The sequence below is a fragment of the Maniola jurtina genome, chromosome 23 (assembly GCF_905333055.1).
Source record: "Maniola jurtina chromosome 23, ilManJurt1.1, whole genome shotgun sequence".
NCBI lineage: Eukaryota > Metazoa > Arthropoda > Insecta > Lepidoptera > Nymphalidae > Maniola > Maniola jurtina.
In genome coordinates, this window is record NC_060051.1 from 8411893 (window position 1) to 8433377 (window position 21485).

Consider the following 21485-nt stretch of genomic DNA (forward strand, 5'->3'; position numbering starts at 1 on the left):
AGCTAAGGGTCGGGGAGGTGTTGCAAAATATTTACGAAAAGAAGCTATCTTTTTTGGGCGGGAAACCGTGAGTAACATTTTTTCAATTATTATTCTGTATTTGAAACGGCTTTAATTTTTTTAAATTAAATCTTAAATATTTACTGATTGTAATATTTTTTTCTAATTCACTGTTTTACCGGTTTTACCTTTCTGTATCTCTTTTCTCTACTTACTTAGGTAAATAATCCTACTTCGTAATAATACTGCAAATGCGAAGTTGTTTTTTTATTGGTTAGTGTTGTTAATTTTTCAGGATAAAAGTAATTCGCTCTCCAGGTCTTTGAAAATATTCATGTAAAAAACCGGCCAAGTGCGAGTCAGATTCGCGCACCGAAGGTTCCGCACTGGGGTATTTTTGCACGATAAATCAAAAACTATTATGCATAAAAATAAATAAATAAAAATCAATAATAATAAATAATACATAAAAAAGATTTTTTTTTAATTTGAAAAGGTTCAAGTTATTTATATACGTATGTAAGTAGCTACTTAAAATATTGTATCCAAGGTAGGTAGTTAGAAAGCTGGTCGTTTTACTACAAATACCTCATTTTTATAATAAATTATCTAGCCTCGAAAACGGAATGACTTCTTTGAATGAGTTTCTCGATGAAAATTTTTAAGGCTCCACATCCGAAGCAGTTTCTTTTTTACCCCTTTGCTGCAATTGTAAATTTAGCTGTCTAAGAAGTCCTTAAAGTCAGGAAAGAAGCTCAACTTCGAAAGTTGAAGGGATTGTTCTTAAATTCGAAGATACACAGTTCATGACAGTTAGGAAATATCTAAGAAAACATCAAGGCTTCGCCCACATTAGCTGGCCTCAAATGTTACCTAGATATTATTTTGACGCTGGGTAGGCCAATGAAACGACTAGGATCACTATCTTTGATTTCACGTCACCCCCAGCCTAATATTTGACAGATGTTGATTCAAGATCTCTTCTCCCTTCTCACGCTGCAATCTTGCGCCACTCTCTGCTACTTGATGTCTGCCCTGCAGAGGGTCTGCAAGTACTGCGAATTCCGTGAGTAGAGCAACCGCTGAGTTTCTTGCTCGTTCTTCTCGATAAGAACGGCATTCCAAACCTAATTCGGAAGTGTTTGTTAAAATTCATCTTATTCTTCATCTTTATTGACCGACTGAGATTTTTTTTTTTTTAAGAATACTAGCCATGCTAATCATGACTGATACTCCTCTTTCCCCTTCAATTAAGCGTAAAGCTTGTGCCAGGAGTGGGTACGATAATAGTGCAACGGGTGGGGTTTGAACCGCCGACCTTTCGGAATTCAGTCCGTTCCTCGACCGTTGAGCTATCGAGGCTCTAGTTGACGGACCCACTGACTGATCTATCAACGCACAGCTCAAACTACCTATTGGATGGATCAGGTTGTAAGGCATGCAGATAGCTATTATAACGTAGACATCCGCCAAAAAAAGGGTTTTTGAAAATTCAACACCTACGGGGGTAAAATAGGGGTTTGAAAAGTGTGAAGTTCACGCGGCATAAGCTAGTTCGGATATACATCTTTTCTATTCTATTCTACTCCCTACAAAGTGCGAGTGTGACCTGAAATAGAAGTTGTTCCTACGATAGAAATAGATTAAATGGCTTGACTACTGGAACAAGAGACAATCTACGGATTGAACACAGTCATATCAGCAAATTGGTCCGTACAAATGACAATCGCCGATCAATTCATCCAGCCAGCAATGTCAGCGAATGAGGCCCCCAGCGCGATCCCAACACCTTCCGGAGGGTCCTGATTGTGGGGCAATGCTCATAAATTCTTTCAACGACTGACAGTTGAAGGGGCGACATCATATCGCGGCGTTGAGGTCGCCATGTTAGCCAGCCATGCCGCATTCGAGATCAAGCATGTGGCGGATCAGCACGCTCCTGCCAATTCCGCCATCTTGCTCCGAGTGACGTTTGCCGCGTTCGGATACTTTGTGCTCCGTGATTGAAAATGATTTGTGTGTGTGCGTGTGTATAGTGTAGAGGCTACGTTTATGGTGCTGTGTGTGTTTTTTGTAAGTGCTTTAAAAGTCTTTTGTTGCTTACAAGGAATCCATTCCAGGAGATTTCAAGAGGAAAGAACTACTTCCAGGGGACAATCAACAAGTGTCCTTTTGCTACAAAAGAGTAGTCACTTTTTCTGGTAAATCTCCTTCCTGGAGAAGGAATAGGAATCTCTGAAAGATTTGTATCCGCTAAAATCCCTCGTGCTCTCCCTTGCAAGGAATTCATTCATAGTGTTCTTCCAGGACTTTATAATTTTTTTTATACTAACGAGTACCCGCTGCTTCGCTCAGAGAAAATCCCTACTGGATTGAGGACAATCTTAGGCCTTATTCCTTTTCACATTCTAAAGGGAACCTCTTTGCGAAATTTCAGTTTTCTAAGCCCAAGGGTTTGGGCTGGGCTTAGATGAATCAGCGTGACTCAGGAATTTACTTTTTATGATAATGACGTATTTAGTAAGTACTTATCTATCAGAGATGATTTCTTTTTATCATCCTTGTTACTGTCGATTCCATAATGGTTAGCTGCAATTTAGCTGACCAGCAGTGATATAATTATCGTCCGTTGATGAGTGCAAAACTTGGGACGAATACGCACTGCATCCGATCCGAATCCGTCAAAATACGTTCCGAAGTAGTCATAGAACTACTTGTATGGTAGCTAACGCAATAGCTTCGACTTCCGTCATGCGTAAGAATATCTCGAATGGGCCTCGGATTTAAATCGGACGTATGATGTAGATATGTCAAAGATGTCCACAGATTTGGATCAGAGATCGGATTAGTGCGTTTATAAGTATTATCCAATTTCGGCCCGAATTTTTCATATCCGTATTTTCACGGGCTCGAATCGGATGAGTGCTCTTAGATCTAAAAAAACCGGCTAAGTGCGAGTCAGACTCGCGCACCGAGGGTATTTTTTTTGCTCGATAAATCAAAAACTATTGTGCATAAAAATAAAAAAAAATCAATTTTAGAATGAACAGGTAAAACCCTTTTATATGACACCCCACTTGGTATAGTTATCTTACTTTGAAAATTGAAACACATTTTAATTCTTTTTAATGATATAACACGGTTTTCGGATTTATTCCTTTACTTGCTATAAGACCTGCCTAACTGCCAAATTTCATGATTCTAGGTCAACGGGAAGTACCCTATAGGTTTTCTTGACAGTCACGACCGACGGACGGACAGACAAACAAACAGACAACAAAGTGATCCTATAAGAGTTCCGTTTTTCCTTTTGAGGTACGGAACCCTAAAAATTATTCAACTGTATATTGTGATCAAGAACTTGTGAACTTGAAAACTGATCGAAAGAGTTTTTTCACCGTAGGTAGGTACATAATTATCTTTGCGTACTGCCAGGATTTGAAACTGAAATTCTGGACATTCTAGACCACATATTATATCAAAAGTAAAGTAAAGTAAAATATTCTTTATATATTTCCAACAAGACAGTAATATATAAATAACATTATAGATTCACAAAAGTGAACTGTTTCAACGGTTAGAGCTAGTTTTTACATTGTAATAGAATTTCTCAATCAGTTTACGTTTTATGAAAACTTTGAACTTATTGAGAGACGAGTAATACGATGTAGAGAGAGAACTATTCGAAAGCGTGAGACTACACTAAAGTTAATATTTCCATTTGATTTATAGGTTTAGGAACTAGGGTTCTAGTATAAATACTTCCGGATTGGAGGAGCATGACCGGTTAGTCCCGTGGTTAGTACCTACTAACTAACTCCTGTCTAACATCGACGCTCGTTATTCAATTTAACCGATAGATACCAACCGTTTATGTCAATCAAATAAGCTATTTTGGTGGTCGGTTTGTTTTATTTAACTTTAACTAAGTATTAAGAGATCTATAGTCATTATACTTAATTAAAGTTATGCTATACTTATGCTCGCGACTTTGTCCGACTACCATAACAAAGTTCTTTTAAGGTGTGTGAAGTCTGCCAATCCGCTCTTGGCTAATGTCTTGACTGTGGCCAACCGCTTCTCATTCTGAGAGAACAGACCAAAGTAGGGGTTGCAATTGCCAAAAATCTATTATATTAGTGTGCGCCTACGTCATAAAATTAACCTACTGTCAAAACTCATTACTGTTTCTCAAGCTTTTAAACTCAGCAGTATATATTGTGCATTTATAGATCAGGATTCAGGAGTCAATCAGTCTGTCAGGACATACTAACTATGGGGCTGGCATAAAGGTCAGGTCAAAAATATCAGTTAAAAACAATAGAGTAAGAAATATAAGGAAATAATAATATTTGTTTCAGATATTTGAAACTACAGTACAAAACACAAATAATACCTACGAGTACTCATCTAGTCCACGTACTTCTAGAAAAATGTTAATACAATTCCCTTGACTGATACATTATTAGACGGTGAGGGAAACAAGAGGCATTGGAGTTGAGAAGGAGAAGAAGAGAATACAGAAAAAGTTGACAGAGAGGAGAAAGAGATGGACACCAAAAAAGATGGCCATGGAGATGAAATTGAACTTAGCGTTCAAGGAGCCAGTACTAAGCCCAGGTAAGATTGTAACCAACCTTATAAAAGAGCAAATAATAGACCAAAGTGAGCTTAGACTAAAAAACTGCAAACGAAAAATATAATTAAAAACTATTTGCTTGGAAACCAATGTATTTGGAAGTGATGTGATCATCTGATTCGTTGTTTCTTGTTATGCTCGTATACTTAGCTGTATATATTATATAATTGTTGGTAGCGTGGCTGGTTGCGTCGCCGCTGCTGGTATCGTAGTGAGACAATCGTAGTACCCTAAGGCAACAAAACTGTGCCATGATCTATTTGCTAAACACAAATCTACTTAAACGTAAAATCGGGTGTCAAAACTAGTCCTACTATTTTAACTCAAATTATTTTGACGAATCAAAAGCACTTAACTACGTAAAAGTTCATTTGAATAAAAATATATTCTATTCTACCTATTTTATTCTATTTTGCAAGCTGTCTTCATTTACATATTTCAGTGAAGTTTTTGTTTCTCTTACAGCAAAGTATCGACCAAATCAGACTTACCTGAGCGAGGGTCCTGGGGGAGCAAGCTTGATTTCATCCTCTCAGTTATCGGTTTGGCCATAGGTAAGAATAAGAATATAATAATTTTTAAAATATAATAACTACGATTATAATTGAATAAGCTATGATCAAAATAGGCATAAATAAAAAGTGCAAGTGAATCTACCATGTACATACACGTGAAACCAAAATAGACCCAGAAGTGACCCTTGCAGGACTCCCAATTGTTTATCACATTTGTTACCTCAAACTTTTATTCTAGTTCAGTAGTTACACTATCTAGAGCCGTACGCAATCTGTAACTTATGAATAACTATTCTATGGTTTACACTTAGAACCAATCGCAAAGGTCTACGGTTGGCTCAGTCAAACGCATTCGACAAAACACAAAGTATTATGGCAAACGCGATTTGAGTGTTTTGCATTGAATAATAATAGTATAGAATTCGTATTATTTGTTTTAATATGGCAATATAAATGATTGATGGCAATTTAAAACATTTTAGTGTTATTATTACACGTTGGTGGTTATGAACCAAAGAGAATTTTGACCTTAAGCAGTAGTCCGTCATATTCATTTGATGATTTGTGTTTATGTAGGTCTCGGCAATGTCTGGCGTTTCCCTTACCTCTGCTACAAGAATGGCGGTGGTGCGTTCCTCATCCCGTACTTCCTCACGCTCTTCCTCGCTGGGATCCCGATGTTCTTCATGGAGCTGGCGATGGGACAGATGCTCACAATCGGCGGTTTGGGCGTGTTTAAGATTGCGCCCATTTTTAAGGGTTAGTTAGTTATTATTAACGATGTTGTATTTTTCATTTCCATATTTATTCGCAAATGCATGAGAGTTGAAATAAATTTGTCTCCTATTATTTTAAGGATAGTTTTTGGACGCATCTAAAACTTTCACAGATGGGCATAGATTCTTGTAGGGAGCTATCTATCCATTCTTCAAACTAATTATATTCAGTAAAAGTTCAACTCAAGGGCATTTTTTTTTCGTCCCTCACTGATTTATTTAATTATTTTTTTAATTAGAACGGACCTTTTAAGTCCAATTACAATAATTAAATTACTTAATATTGTACTTAGCATAGTACGATAAGCATCTGAATTCAGCTTTGAGATTTCTAAACTTTTGATTGAGGCGTTATTACAAATAATTTTATCTTTTAGGTATTGGATACGCCGCCGCCGTTATGTCATGTTGGATGAACGTCTACTACATTGTGATCCTCGCTTGGGCCATCTTTTATTTTTTCATGTCCATGCGAGCTGGTGAGTTAATTATTACTTTTTAAATATTCGGTAAGATGAGTTAGAAAAAGCAAACTGTCTCAGCGAACAGGCACTACAACCCTTGAGCCATTTTCATCATCATTAAGAACTGTGAAATTAACTCTCCCATATTTCCAGTATTTCATATTTCATGTTAATTACAAAAATGGGTTTTACTAAATGTTCTACGTGTAATAAAAATATAACTAAGAAAGTTTTTGGTATAGTGTGTAGCAGATGTGAAAAAAGTGTCCACGCTACCCATGAATGTGCGAAGCTGTCCAATAAACAGCTGGCGACTCTTCGAAACACCCCTGGATTAGAATGGAGCTGCGCCGAATGCATATGCAACGTGTCACACAGATCGTCAACATTTGTTTCTGTGGACGAATCTGACGATGAGGAAGAAGCACCCCTTAGCAAGGACGTAAACTCCAAACTAATCAGTCAGATAACATCGGAGATGAAAAAAATTTTTAAGAAAGAATTCGAGGACTTCAAGAAAGAATTTGAAATTTCGCTCAATTTTCTAGGTGAACAGATGTCGAGTTTGGAAGAGTGTGTTAAAGGTCAAGAAAGTAGAATTAGAGTGCTAGAAAACAAAAATAACGAACTTCAAAACAAAAATAAGAACCTAGAACTTCGAGTAGTCTGCGTTGAGACCCAGATGCAGGAAATGGAACAAAAAGCACTTTTGAATTCCTTGGAAATATCTGGACTACCTGAAGTGGCTATACAAAAACCCCTGGAAACTATGAAATCTGTTGCCACCAAGCTTAAGGTGGCCATAGACGATGTAAAATCCACCCGCTGCATGCCAATCCGTAAAGATCACCCGTGTTCCCTTCTCGTGGAATTACATACGATAAAGTCCCGCGAACAATGGATTTCCGCGGCCAAGCAGGTGACTACTACAGTTGGTGACATTGTAACTAATGCATTGCACGAAGTGGCTAAAAATCCAGTTTTTATTCGTGAAGCCCTAACACCGCATAATAAAATGTTGTTGTATAACGCGAAAAAAAATCTACGTCCAACATATGAATTTATCTGGTGTAAAAATGGTAAAGTTTTTGCAAGGAAAACAAAGGAAAGTAAAGTGCATTTAATTAGATCCATGTCGGATATTGAATCCCTAACCAAATAACGTGAGTACCTACCTACCTACCTGCACTTATTTATATTATAAATATTAGTTATTCAAGTATTTCATTATTTTCATTTCAAAAGATTTTTTTGCATATAAATTGTAATGGATAGTAATTATATACAATCACCTGAAATAACTGAATACTTTGATTGTTTAAATTGCAACAACTTTATCAAAAAACTTCCGAATTGTCACATTAATCTCTTAGCTATACATATTAATATACGTTCAATAACAAAAAACTACGCTAAGTTGCTGCATCTAATAGAAATAAGTTTACATCCCATCGATATAATAATATTAACCGAAGTAGGTATAGCACAGAATGTCTGTCATTTGTTCAACATTCCTGGCTATAAAATGCATTCACAACTGCGACAGAATAGAAAAGGCGGAGGTGTTATCGTGTATATAAGGAACTATTTAAAATTTACTTATATGACCTATAGTTCACAAACATTTGAGTCGATAATTGGTTCTATTAAAACACCGTGTAATACAGTAATCGCCTTGTGTGCAATTTATAGACCTCCATCTTATAATAAGCAGCTATTTATTAATGAATTGTCACTATTATTAGATAACTTACAGCACTTTGTCAACATTATAGTTATTGGAGATATGAACATAGACCTGAAATTGTCATCCGTAATGAGGGATAAGTATTTAAACCTACTGGCGGAGCAGGGTCTGAAGTGTGGTATTAGTGATTATACACGTATTGAAAAAAGATTAAGTTTAACTACAAAATCGTGCATTGATCACATTTTTGTGCGCTCCCACACGGCGGACCCTTGCACGGCTGCGGTCGATACGGTACTGGCGGATCATCGCCTGACCATAATAGCACTATGCAATATTTACGAATCAAGATCACTTAACTTTACTGTAAGCAAGCAAATACCTATTTATGACCCTGTGATATTAGGCGAGGAATTATGTGCGGATTGGTCTCATATTGACAATATGCAGTCTCCGCAGCAAATGTATACTTTCATTTCTGATACTTTTAATAATGCTTATTCAAAGGCAAAGAGAATTATTAATATAAATTCAAAACTACATTGCCAGGCGCCATGGATAAATAAAAATATCATTAATTTGAGTAATAAGCGAGATGAATTGTTTCATAGATGGAAGAAAGATCAAAATAACGTAGTGTTAAGATTAGAATACAATAGGAAAAGAAATAAAGTAAATAAAATAACTGAATACTATAGAAATTTATACTATAAAAAGAAAATAATTAAAAATTTTAATAATTCAAGAAAATTGTGGCAATTACTAAATGATATCGCAGGAAGGATAGTAAGATCAATTGATGAGGTTGTGTTAAATGCTTTTAAATCGCTCAGTCGTGTACCACAGCAAATTGCAGACAACTTTGCGACCAACTTTGACACTACCGTGAAAAATATATTGCCGAATTGCAACCAGAACTTATTAAATCTTGGTCAAAACAACACGATACAATCTAATTGTAGCATGTATTTTAGGAAGGCAACGCCGGATAGTGTCTATAAATTAATAAATAGGTTTCGTATTGATAAAGCCCCAGGATTTGATTGTGTTAGAATGAGAGACATCAAGGGCATTTCTAATATAATTTCAGAACCTTTAGCTAAGTTTATAAATGCCTGTATTAAAACTGAGTCGTATCCTGATGAACTTAAAGTAGGTTGTGTAAGACCAGTACACAAGAAAGGTAAATATGATGACATAAATAATTATAGGCCAATCACTTTAACATCTTCCATAGATAAAATAGTAGAAAAATATATCTGTAATCAAATACATGTGTTCTATCAAAAAAATGATATTTTAAGCTCTAGCCAATTTGGTTTTAGGCCCGGTAAGAATACGACAATGTTATTGTCAGACTTTACAGATCAAGTTAATTCATGGATGAACCAACAACTACATGTTCTGGCTTTATTTATTGATTTTTCTCGTGCATTTGACACATTAGATCACAACAAGCTTATTACAAGATTAGAAAACTCAGGTATACGGGGATCTCTTTTAAATTGGTGTAAAAACTATCTGAGTAATAGAAGCTACCGCGTTAGGATCTGTGACAGCTATAGCGCACCAATCACAGTAACTGAGGGCACAGCTCAAGGTTCCGTGCTTGGACCATTGCATTTTATAGCTTATGTGAATGATATGAATAAGATATTTAGCCACTGTACTACGTACCAATATGCTGATGATACATGCATGCTTGTAGCAGCTAAAGATGTCAATGATGCCTTGCTAATGCTACAGGAAGACTTTGATAATTTAAATAAATGGTGTCATGACAGTGGTTTAATATTAAACTCTCAAAAGACAAAATTAGTCCACATACATTCACCAAATTTAAAAGCTAACAGCATGTTAAAACATAAACTTATTGCGCATAATCATAACTGTTTGCACCAACCACATAGCAACTGTAATTGTCCCACTATTGAAATAGTTAACTCGCATAAATACTTAGGATTAATAATTGACCATAAGTTCAACTGGCATGAGCACATAAAGCATGTATGTGATAAGCTCAGAGCATTCTTGGCAAACTTATTTATAATTAGAAATAGGTTAAATTTTAAAGTCAAATTGATGCTGTACAATGCTCTTGCCGACTCCATAATTGCTTATGGGTTGAGTAGCTATGGTCGAACCGACAAGTCGCACTTACAACATGTTTATCAGTTGCAACTAAGGATTTTAAAAACCATTGTTCCTCTTAATATTAAACTACTTGCAAAAAATAATGAAAATCTTATATTTAAGTATTGTAAAGTGATTAATATTTATGACAAAGTACAATTTACGCTTCTGAAAGAACAATTTTTTAATTTAGCCATACAAAAGGAAGTTAGTAACAAAATTCAGACACGCAAAGTAACTCAAAAAAAACTAGTTACCATCTTTGCAAAAAATAAATATGGTGAGCGCACCAGCGCGTACATGATCCCTCGCCTAATAAATAGTTTAGATAATACTTTTAGGTCAGGACTTACCGAATTTAACCTTAAACACAAGTTAAAATCATACTTTCAAAACAAATATTAACAATTCCCATTTTTGAAAAATTAAAAATAACAAATTATTATCTTGTAATGTTCCCTAGTGCTTCTATAAATAATGTATATATTATTTATGGAAGTACTATACACAAAATCGATTAATGGACGGAATGATAAGCAACATACTAAACCTTAGTGGTTTTTTTGTTGTGTTAAAAGCATTTGTAATACGTTCAATATTTGATAGTTAATAAAAAAAAAAAAAAAAAAAAAAAAAATGTATATTCACATTATTTTATGTAAACAAAAAATGAAGAAATAATGAGTTGAATTAAATTAAAATTCCCAGATGTGCCCTGGCGTACGTGCGACAACTATTGGAATACAGAAACTTGCGTGAACCCGTACGACAGAATGAACCTAACTTGCTGGTCCGACATGGATAAGACGACTTTCTGCACCCTTAATGGCAAGAACGTCAGCAAAGCCATTTTATCTGACCCTGTCAAAGAGTTCTGGGAGTAAGTAGCTTTTAATCAACTTTTATAGGATTAGTTTCGGAAAAATAAATTTTCTAGTTGCCTCAAGCAGATCTGACGAAAGGGTTTAGATGCGGCTAATCAACACTCTTCTGACGAAATCGTAACGCCAAGTGATTTAGAATTTCTAGAAATTAATTGGTAGTAAAAGTTCCATAATTGACAAAGGTCGTCACCATAGTCATAGTGGTTATTAAAAAGATTCCGACGAGTTGAGAACCTCCTCCTTTTTTGAAGTCGGTTAATAACTTGTGTTGCCCCTTTAATTTAGAGTCTAAGTACCTACCTAATGTTTAATTTTAAAAATTCAAAGTATGTTATCATTACCAGCTATGTTACACTTTCGAAAAAACTTAAACTTGTGTCCTGTTACCGAATCGATACTACTACTGAAGTTGTTAAAAACCTCAAGCTTCCAAACTCTATTTCAGAGCACAAATTCAGATACAAAATGATTGTTAATCCTCTTAACTCTTTGGAAACTATCTAAAACTTTCAACATTTATCTTCCGAGTTTCTTGCTGGTTCTTCTCGGTAGGAACGGCATTCCGAACCAGTGGTAAATTATTTGACGATTCAAAAGCACTTGTAAAAGTTTATTTGAATAAAAATCTATTCTATTCTATTCTATTCTATTCTACAGGCGCCGCGCTCTCCAAATCTCCAGTGGTATCGAACATATCGGCAACATTCGCTGGGAGCTCGCCGGGACGCTGCTGTTGGTTTGGGTCCTCTGTTACTTTTGCATCTGGAAGGGTGTTCGCTGGACCGGCAAGGTCGTCTACTTCACCGCCTTGTTCCCTTACTTCTTGCTTACCATTCTGCTTATCAGAGGTGAGTATGTGATCGAAATTCTTAATTTTTGCTAATTCAGTATTGGGATAGTCGTAAAGCCTGTAAAGCTTTATCTGCACTAACTTGCCAGCAATCACACCAAATAGTAAGTGATGATGCAGCCTAAAGTGGAGCGCGCCTGCCTAGAAGATGCCGATTCACTCTTCTTTTGAAGATCCAAATAGGTCCCAATTATCGTCATATTTCAACTAATTAAGACAAAACAATATTAAACTATACGTATTAATCTTGCTCTTGAATTTACTTTATCTACTGATGAAAACCGCATTTCAATGCATATCATAGTTTATAAGATCTAAGCGTACAGAGGGGCAGACGGCGGGAAACGACTTTGTTTTTTTTTAGAGATTATCTATACTAATAAATAAAATTGGAGTGTCTGTCTGTAATTTCGAAATAACTACCGCATATTAAGGTCAAATGGTTATTTGAACGATACTATAACTGAATCACAGGTTTTTAAAATTTTCACAGACAAGTAGAGGATTGACCAGGGTGTAACATAGGCTACTTTTTTAACCGACTTTCAAAAAGAGAGTTGTGTTTTTCTACCTATGTACACCGAAATCTCTGAGATTTCTGAACCGATTTGCGTAATTTTTTTTTTAATCGATAGAGGAACTTTGCGACATTGTTTCATAAAAAATTTGGATTCCAACTCCTCAATCCTGATGCTGCAGGGGATCTGACCAATCCACGCGGGCGAAGCTGCGGGCATCAGCTAGTTCATAATATTTCTTTTTTCAGGTATAACCCTGCCAGGCGCGATAGAAGGTATCAAGTTCTACGTGATGCCAAACATGTCCAAGCTCTTCGAATCGGAAGTATGGATCGACGCTGTCACACAAATCTTCTTCTCGTACGGTCTTGGGTTGGGCACTTTAGTTGCTTTGGGAAGCTACAATAAGTTTACTAATAATGTTTACAAGTAAGTATATCCATACTACACTATATTATACTATGCGAAAGTGTACCCGTCTGTCTGTCTGACTTCTAGTTTTTCACGGCCAACCTGTTAAACCTGTGGACATCATATACCTAGTAAAGTATAAAACAAATAATATTTCTGTCTGATGATAATTTCACCAGAATTCGCTGGAATGTCTTTAAAATGCCACATTTCATGCTAAGCAACCACACCGCCAAAAACTAGCCGTTTTCCGTAAAGCCGCCGTTGATTCTGTAGGTAGCTGTTCGCTCTTCGGTCGTATCAGATTACCGTCCAATTGCATTATGAGAGTGAGGGAATAGAGAGGGCACCTGTGTAATTGCGCATACACAAGTGTGCATAATAGTATCTCGTGACTTTGCTTGTCTGTATGAGATTGGCCACCGAGATGGCAAAAACTCGGTCGAAAAAAAAGGATGACATTTACTTTTTTTTTCAGGGATGCTCTAATAGTATGCTCTGTGAACTCCAGTACATCGATGTTCGCTGGTTTCGTTATATTCTCGGTCGTCGGTTTCATGGCTCATGAGCAGCAAAGACCAGTCGCTGAAGTTGCAGCATCAGGTAGGTATTTTATTTTCTAAGCAGATATTATATTTTTATATATATTTGGCAGGGGGAGATTAGAAATTTATATTTTCTAAATGGTCTCTGGGCTGGTCTAGTGGAAGGCTACGGCCGTGGCTAGTTACCATGCTACCGGCAAAGCTGTGCCGTCAAGCGACTTAGCGTTCCAGTGCGATGCCGCTAGGGGCGTTAATGTAACTGCCATACCCCTTCCAGGTTAGCCCACTACCATCTTAGACTGCATCTTCACTTACCACAAGGTCAGACTTCAGTCATAGGCTAACGTGTATAGGAATAAAAAAGTCAACATTCAAAAATAGCAGATTCAAGTCAAAGAAAAAGTTTAAAAGTAAAATTCATCACAATCTTTAAATTTTCTTCTTCAATCTCAATCTTAATTCTCCGTCTTATCTCAATGTCTGTTTTTAGGTCCTGGCTTAGCTTTCCTGGCATATCCATCAGCAGTACTCCAACTCCCCGGAGCTCCACTCTGGTCGTGCCTGTTCTTCTTCATGCTGCTCCTCATAGGGTTGGACAGCCAGTTCTGCACCATGGAAGGCTTCATCACTGCCGTTATAGACGAATGGCCCAAGCTGTTGAGGAGAAGGAAGGAAATCTTTATTGCTATCACTTGCGTTATATCTTACTTGGTTGGATTGTCGTGTATTTCCGAGGTAAGGATATTTTTTACATCTTCTTTAATGCATGTGGTGATAACTTAGTTAACGTAAAAAATCTTACAAAATGATAATACTTTGGATATGTGTCAAATATGTACGTAGATATTTACGACTTTATTAACACCTATATACAATAATTATCGTACCACCACGAAACACGTAGATTTGTAGACTAATCTATTTATCGAAGGAATATTTCGATATAAAATCTTTGACATTATCTTAGCTAGCTTTCTTTAAATAGACAAGTTAATTCAAATTCAAAATATTTTTATTCAACTAAACTTTTATGCCTGTTTAAATGTATCAAGCAAATAAATGATTTATCTACTTTTTTTTTTGAGGGGCTTAAAATACTTTATTCTGAACATCTAAAATCTAAATTATTAAAACAATGAACCTAAAACCAAAAACTTAATTAAATATTTAATATAATAACTAAAATAAATTATATTATTAAAAGAAGTCCCTTTAGGCAAGGTTCCGAAGATACTGGCAGCGTTCCCCCTTTGAATGGCTAGACTGATTCTTTGTCCGAGGTAGCTGCCAGCTCTTCGGTCTCCTGTGATGTCGACTAACCTTTTAGTGTCTGTCTGTAATTTCGAAATAACTACCGCATATTGAGGTCATATGGTTATTTGAACGATACTATAACTGAATCACACGTTTTTAAAATTTTTGTCTGTCTGTCTGTCTGTCTGTCTGTCTGTCTGTCTGTCTGTCTGTCTGTTTGAAAAGGCTAATCTTGGGAACGGCTGAACCGATTTTGACGGGATTTTCACAGACAAGTAGAGAATTGACCAGGGAGTAACATAGGCTACTTTTTTAACCGACTTTCACAAAGGGAGTTGTGTTTTTCTACCTATGTACACCGAAATCTCCGAGATTTCTGAACCGATTTGCGTCATTTCTTTTTCAATCGATAGAGGAACTTTGCGACATTGTTTCATAAAAAATTTGGAGTCCAACTCCTCAATCCTGATGCTGCAGGGGATCTGACCAATCCACGCGGGCGAAGCTGCGGGCATCAGCTAGTGTAAAATAAATTATTAAAAAAAGTCCCTTTAGGCAAGGTTCGGAAGATACTGGCAGCGTTCCCCCTTTGAATGGCTAAACTAATTCTTTGTCCGAGGTAGCTGCCAGCTCTTCGGTCTCCTGTGATGTCGACTAACCTTTTAGTCTACTTATTTATATTATTTATTATGTATTTTAATTATACTTCCAGGGTGGCATGTACGTCTTCCAAATTCTGGACTCGTACGCGGTGTCTGGTTTCTGTCTCCTGTTCCTCATCTTCTTCGAGTGTGTCTCCATATCCTGGGCGTTCGGCGTGAACCGCTTCTACGATGGCATCAAAGAGATGATTGGTTACTATCCCACCATCTGGTGGAAGTTCTGCTGGGTTGGGTTTACCCCTGCTATCTGTATTGTGAGTATGATTTTACTTATCTTGTAATTAGAGTTAGTCCGTCTGTTTGTCGGGTCCGTCCATCTGTTATATCAGTATCTAACTATAATTATATAGTTTTAAATAATGCTTGCCCAGCTTTATATATACCTATTAATAATATAAATATAAAATGCCTTCTATGATGTTATAAACCGATATCTCTAACTATTTAACACATTTTTTTACAAAATCAGCTAGCTATAAGACCATTTTTGTATTAATTGTGGAATATCGATGAAAACAATCATTGTTTGCCCTAAGTATATATAAATAAATAAAACTGTCTTTGTAATTTTTTTTTATTGTTTGATCGGTCGACAAAATCAATTTTTTTTTTTTTTAAAGAATATTAGTCATTTTTTAATCATGACTAACATTCCCCTTTCCCCTCCAACTAAGCGTTAAGCTTGTGCTAGGAGTGGGTACGACAATAGTGCAACGGGTGGGGTTTGAACCTGCAACCTTTCGGTTTTCAGTCCGCTCCTATAACCGTTGAGCTATTGAGGCTTAACTTGAGGATTTTTAATCAATTATTGTTTTTCTTTCCTAAGAGCGTCTTCATCTTCAATCTGGTTCAGTGGAAGCCAATAAAGTACATGAACTACGAATACCCGTGGTGGTCCCATGCATTCGGCTGGTTCACTGCCCTGTCCTCCATGCTTTGCATCCCCGGGTACATGGTCTACCTGTGGAGAGTCACGCCCGGGACCAAGATGGAGGTAAGTTATACCTATCACTGCTTTGTTTTCTTTTATTCACTGTAGGCACACAGGCTTGGCCACAATCACATCTGATAGAAAGTGATCATGATGGCCTAAGATACCTTTTCACTCTTGCTTTAAAGATACCCGGATTATAGACCGTGGTAGGACACAGATCGCGGAAGAGTACCTACTTTAAACCTTAGCCATGCCTATGAGGAACGATAACGGTTTTACTTTTAATTATATCTTTATGATTTATATAATAATTTATTCTAAGTTATAAATGATTTGGTTTCTTTTATTTTAAGAGGGCTCTCTCCGTTACTCGTTTCATACAATTGTAGTTCCAATTTCATTTGAATATTAAGCAACCAAAGTCCATGAAATTTTGCAGACATATTCTAGAAACTAATATCTATGTCTGTGGTTTTCCAGATTTCTGTTAAAATATTCGGTTTCAAAGTTACGCGGTCTTTAAAATTTACATACAAATCTTTGAGCCCCTGTAATTTTAAAACTACATATTTTTAGAAAAATCTAAAACACCACAGACACAGATATTAGTTTCTAGAATATGTCTGCAAAATTTCATGGACTTTGGTTGCTTAATATTCAAATGAAATTGGAACTACGATTGTATGAAACGAGTGGAAACGAGTGACGGAGAGAGCCCTGTTAACTATATTTAATAATCTTATTTATCATGTTTCATTGAACATTATTTGTTTTATAATTTTTTCTTTCTCTTTTACACAAATATATTACTTACAAAAACAATAATAATTACAATATCAGCGAAATATTATGTGCAATCGAAATCAAAATTGTCGTTTTACTTATATTCTTTTTGAAATCGTGTGGAAATTTTTTGATTTTCGGAAAATTAATATAATAAAAACTAGCCTATATCATTCTCCGGGATGCAAGCTATCGCCAAAATCGCTAATGATTGGTTGTGAAAAGGCAGTAGACACACTTTCGCGTTTATAATATTGAGTATGGATGTGTTAGAAGTAGAAATATTTTTACTACCTACGTAAAAAGGGTAAAATTCTCGTTCGGATTCTACCAACATTGGTGATATGTAAAATCCTATAACATTTAACTTTTTGTAACCCTTTACTTTTAGAAATTCCACACAATCGTACGAATTCCCGAAGACGTCCCGTCGTTGCGTACCAAGATGCAAGCTGAGGAACAAGCGAAACATGGGACCAAGGCTTAAACAAAAACCTTAAAATCAAATCGATCTCATTCGGTGAGAGACACGAGAATGCGAATAAAGGATTGCTGTTTAGATTTTGAGAGTACTTCCAAACGAAATTATAGGAAAAGCACACGCACAATTGTAACATTATCAATAATTTGTGCGATAAAATTATCAACTAATATAGGTTTTAAATATTATTTTAATATATTAATATTAATATATTATTATAATATTAATTTATTTGTCATTAACTCAGTAAATTTATTAAAGGACTTTTTATTTGGATATATTAATTCGTTATGATAAATAGATTTAAATATTTTTTTTTAGTTTTTAAGATATGTGATGAAAATGACGTTTTAGTCTCATGAATTTTTGTGACTTTTAGATAATGTTGGGTGCGTCGCGACGCGTTCATGTATGTTTGTACGTTATGCTATATTTTTAATATTATACTTAGCGTTGTTTTAGTGTTTAGTTTAGTGCATGTTGTGTGTGTGTTAAAGTTAACTGTATGTTTATTGTCGTCTTCCATATTGTAGTCAATATTATATTATAGATATCTATAGTCAGTTTGAATATATAGCGTTTTTATTCGTTAATTTTATTATATTTCTCATTTTATTTGAAAATATTAAACTTATAAATTATATTGTACGATCTGAAGTCATCAATTAAATAAAGAATGATTAGGAACCTAAATTGAAAAAAAAATTATGAATCTGGTAAAAAATATTTTTCATCCAAAATTGTTTGCTTAATTATTAAAAATGATAATAGTTATGAAATACCTATAGGTATATTATATACATGTATGGAACAGTATTAATAATGCTTTAAATATTTAAGTTTTTCCTTAAAGGACTTAGGATTAAGTTTTAGAAACATATATAATATATATAAAATATCATATACACTGAGAAGTTTATGTCGTGAAATTTTCTTTAACAACATGTGTAGTAATAGTTGCTTTAACATTATTCAAATCGCAACAAGACGCGCATGTTTTTGAAGTTTTAAAAATATTGTTGAATAATGTAATTTAGTAGTAAAATAAAAAAAGATATGGAAATTATTGTTATTTAGGGCGAACTTATTCATTTATTTTTAAAGTTAAAGCAAATTAAAATTGAAGCTGTAGATGTTGAAAGTAAAGTTTGATTACTGAATTAAATGCTTACTAATTTTAAATGGAGATATGAAAGATAAATTTTAAACATGTAATTTACTTACGCAATAAAAGTGTGTTCCAAGTAAAATTGCTATACATATTTGGTATTATTATTTTGGCATTATTGTTATATTGTTAATAATATTTGGACAAAAAGATAAGAAAGATAAATCAACAGAATGAAGAATTATGGTCTATTCAAACCCTGTTTTAGTTACACTTTCTCATGAGTTAGTTTAAATTTTAATCGACCATAATAATGTTTTAATACTTAGATATCTATTGCATTTGTGTAATAATGTTCTCCATATCTTGATATCAAAGCGCGTAAAAATTATATTATTATTATGTAATATACTATTGTAACATATATTATAATAAATATTATGCATGTAAAAGTGTGCTATTATGGCTGTTTATGATATGATTTACCTTAAATGTTTCAATTTATTTTAAGAGAGACTGACATTGTCTTTATATTTATCTTTGGTTTGTAAGCTTTAATAGAATAATTTTAATTCGAAATTAATATTATTATTGAAATATTAATTACGACGTGTACTTGTACTCCATCCCACACCAAATAAAATTAAGGTATTCTATTTTTATCTTACAAATACTTATCATATTTATAAATATTATCAAATGAAACAAACATTGGTCAAGTTAAAGCAAATTTAATATTTAATTTAGAATATATTACAATTAAATATTATATATCTATAGTTGAAATATGCTATAATATTATAGCTTATTTAATTTCAAAATTGAAACAAGCGGAATCTAGACAAAGTATAAATAATTGTGCCCCATTCACGACCAAAATTTAGAAATATTTAATTCAGAAAAAATGAAAAATAAAAACAAGTGCAAAATTATACTGTAGATTTTTAAAATTTACACAAATCTTCACAGTCAATTGGCCTAATTTTTATAACATTTTGAAATATTTTTACTATCTGTATATTATAATAAAGGAGACTATATATTTAGCTCTTTTTATAACTTCATATATTTACAAATCTTAATCAATATACTTATTACAATTATTATTGTTATTGAATATAGAGGAATGTGTGGATTTCCAAAAAAACTAAGCGTGTTCAAATATTTTATTCGATGTCTATTTAAGTCGTCAATTTTTTCTAATATATAATAGAAAAATATACTATGCATAGGTAATAAAAAGTAGTTTAAATGGTAGTTAAAATAAATATCAAAAATATTTACTCAAGCTTTTCTATTAAAATCGTTGCCAAAATTTGCTTTTAAGTAAAATAAATTAATATTTATGATAAAATATAATGTTAGGTAATAATCGTAAATATAAAAAATAATATTTTATTTCGCGCATCGTTCATCGCACTAAGTTGAAACTTGTATCGTTGTTGTTAGGACTTGCGAGATTTCTGGCATACATACATCAACGTACATAACGTAGGTGTCGCGTGAGTCACATTTCAATACATGCTAGGCATTTAGCTACTATTCTATATATTAGTAATTAAAGTATCTAATATTTTAATACTTATATTTTAAAATGAATGGAAATCGCAATAATATTTAAAATAATAAATGTGATTGCTAATTATATTTTCAAAATATTTTTACGTAATTTGTGTCTTTTAATTTAAATGTTTAATATGTATGCGTTGTCCAACAAAAAGCAAATAATATATTCGTACCTATTTTTAAGTTTTGCTAAAATACAATAGAATGCTAAAATCATATATAATAATATATAATATTATGTACATGTGTACATTATTAAATATACTGCATGTGCAACTAAAATTATTTGAACAAAAGTAATTAATGTCTATATTAATTACCTATAATTAAAATTAAATATATATATTAATTAATTTTGTTAATGAATATATCATGTTATAAAAATGATTTCTGAATATTATTTTATTTTCAAATCTCGACATAGCGCTTCCAAATAATAATAATTATACAAAGTTAAGCTTTGAATAAATCATACATTTGATGATTTGAAAAGAGTTGAAACATATCCGTTTAATTTTATTAGTTCTAGACAATTTATGCCAAAGGTAATGATGTAATTTTAGAGATTAATTTATTTATATCATTAAAATATAATAAAGTGAAATGCGTTTTTTATTTTCATTTAAAAACCTTTCTGCGTTTATTCACATTATTCCTGATTTGGTAGGTACTGTTTTTTCCTCTCTACCAAGGGTTGCCTGGAGAGATTGCTTAATAGAATGAAATGGAATAGAATTTACAGATAGAATAGCATAGAATATTTTTTTATCCAAATGAACTTTGTCCAAAAATCCAAATGTTTTTTTTTAATCTTAAGTATATTTTTATTTCAACATTGACTTTGATTGGTTAATTTTTAAAGGAGAAGCAAATAACGCTTGCATACTAGGATTTAAAAAAAAAATATAAAACCCCGCCCGGACACCCTCTAAACTAGGATAAATCCGGGGACACACTGACGAATGGTAACCCTATTCCAAACTAATAGTATGTGTCATGTGATTTACGAAACGCTTTCTGTTTGGCAGAGGCCTTACGTCTAAGCCATGTTGTAGGTGTTAACACCTTTTTCGGTCGATTTTAGCGTTTCCACGTAAAATAATAATGTTAACAATGCCTTTTGCAAGATGATGTAACCGCATTGTCGTTCGCCTTGATGGCTAGGTTGCAATATTGTAATCCATGACATAGTCTTCATGACGACCCGATTCCTCCTAGGAGTTGTACGCAACTTAGTTAATCATCTACCTTCTACTACGACCATTTGGGCGAGTA

General features: G+C 34.1%; 1 protein-coding gene and 1 long non-coding RNA gene across 5 annotated transcripts in view; one reads left to right on the plus strand and one right to left on the minus strand.

Moving 5' to 3' along the window:
• On the plus strand, nt 1-19900 carry LOC123877224 (sodium- and chloride-dependent GABA transporter 1). 4 transcript variants are annotated; one of them, XM_045923769.1, is made up of 13 exons: nt 1-67; nt 4362-4620; nt 5105-5193; nt 5731-5913; nt 6308-6409; nt 10923-11094; nt 11756-11946; nt 12715-12895; nt 13356-13480; nt 13913-14157; nt 15389-15592; nt 16165-16332; nt 17447-19900. In XM_045923769.1, exons 2-13 carry the CDS (start codon nt 4550-4552, stop codon nt 17540-17542), a joined length of 1827 nt encoding a protein of 608 aa, XP_045779725.1. In that variant the 5' UTR covers nt 1-67; nt 4362-4549; the 3' UTR covers nt 17543-19900. The 4 variants fall into 4 exon arrangements, with proteins under 4 accessions (XP_045779725.1, XP_045779723.1, XP_045779724.1 ...); XM_045923767.1 differs by lacking the exon at nt 1-67 and adding an exon at nt 1827-2073; XM_045923768.1 differs by lacking the exon at nt 1-67 and adding an exon at nt 2119-2201.
• LOC123877226 overlaps nt 13553-21485 on the minus strand; it is a 15792-nt gene continuing 7859 nt past the window's right edge. The window contains exons 2-3 of the long non-coding RNA XR_006798533.1: nt 15895-15897; nt 13553-13663 (exon numbers count right to left, since the gene is read on the minus strand). This is a non-coding gene — a long non-coding RNA (uncharacterized LOC123877226). The remainder of the gene's footprint in view (nt 13664-15894; nt 15898-21485) is intronic.

Bases quoted from the DNA above. Each gene is read 5' to 3' on its own strand.
- LOC123877224 (XM_045923769.1), top strand. From the start codon at position 4,550: ATGGACACCAAAAAAGATGGCCATGGAGATGAAATTGAACTTAGCGTT. The intron at 12,896-13,355 runs GTAAGTATATCC...TTTTTTTTTCAG, and splicing joins TTTACTAATAATGTTTACAA to GGATGCTCTAATAGTATGCT. The intron at 14,158-15,388 runs GTAAGGATATTT...TTATACTTCCAG, and splicing joins GATTGTCGTGTATTTCCGAG to GGTGGCATGTACGTCTTCCA.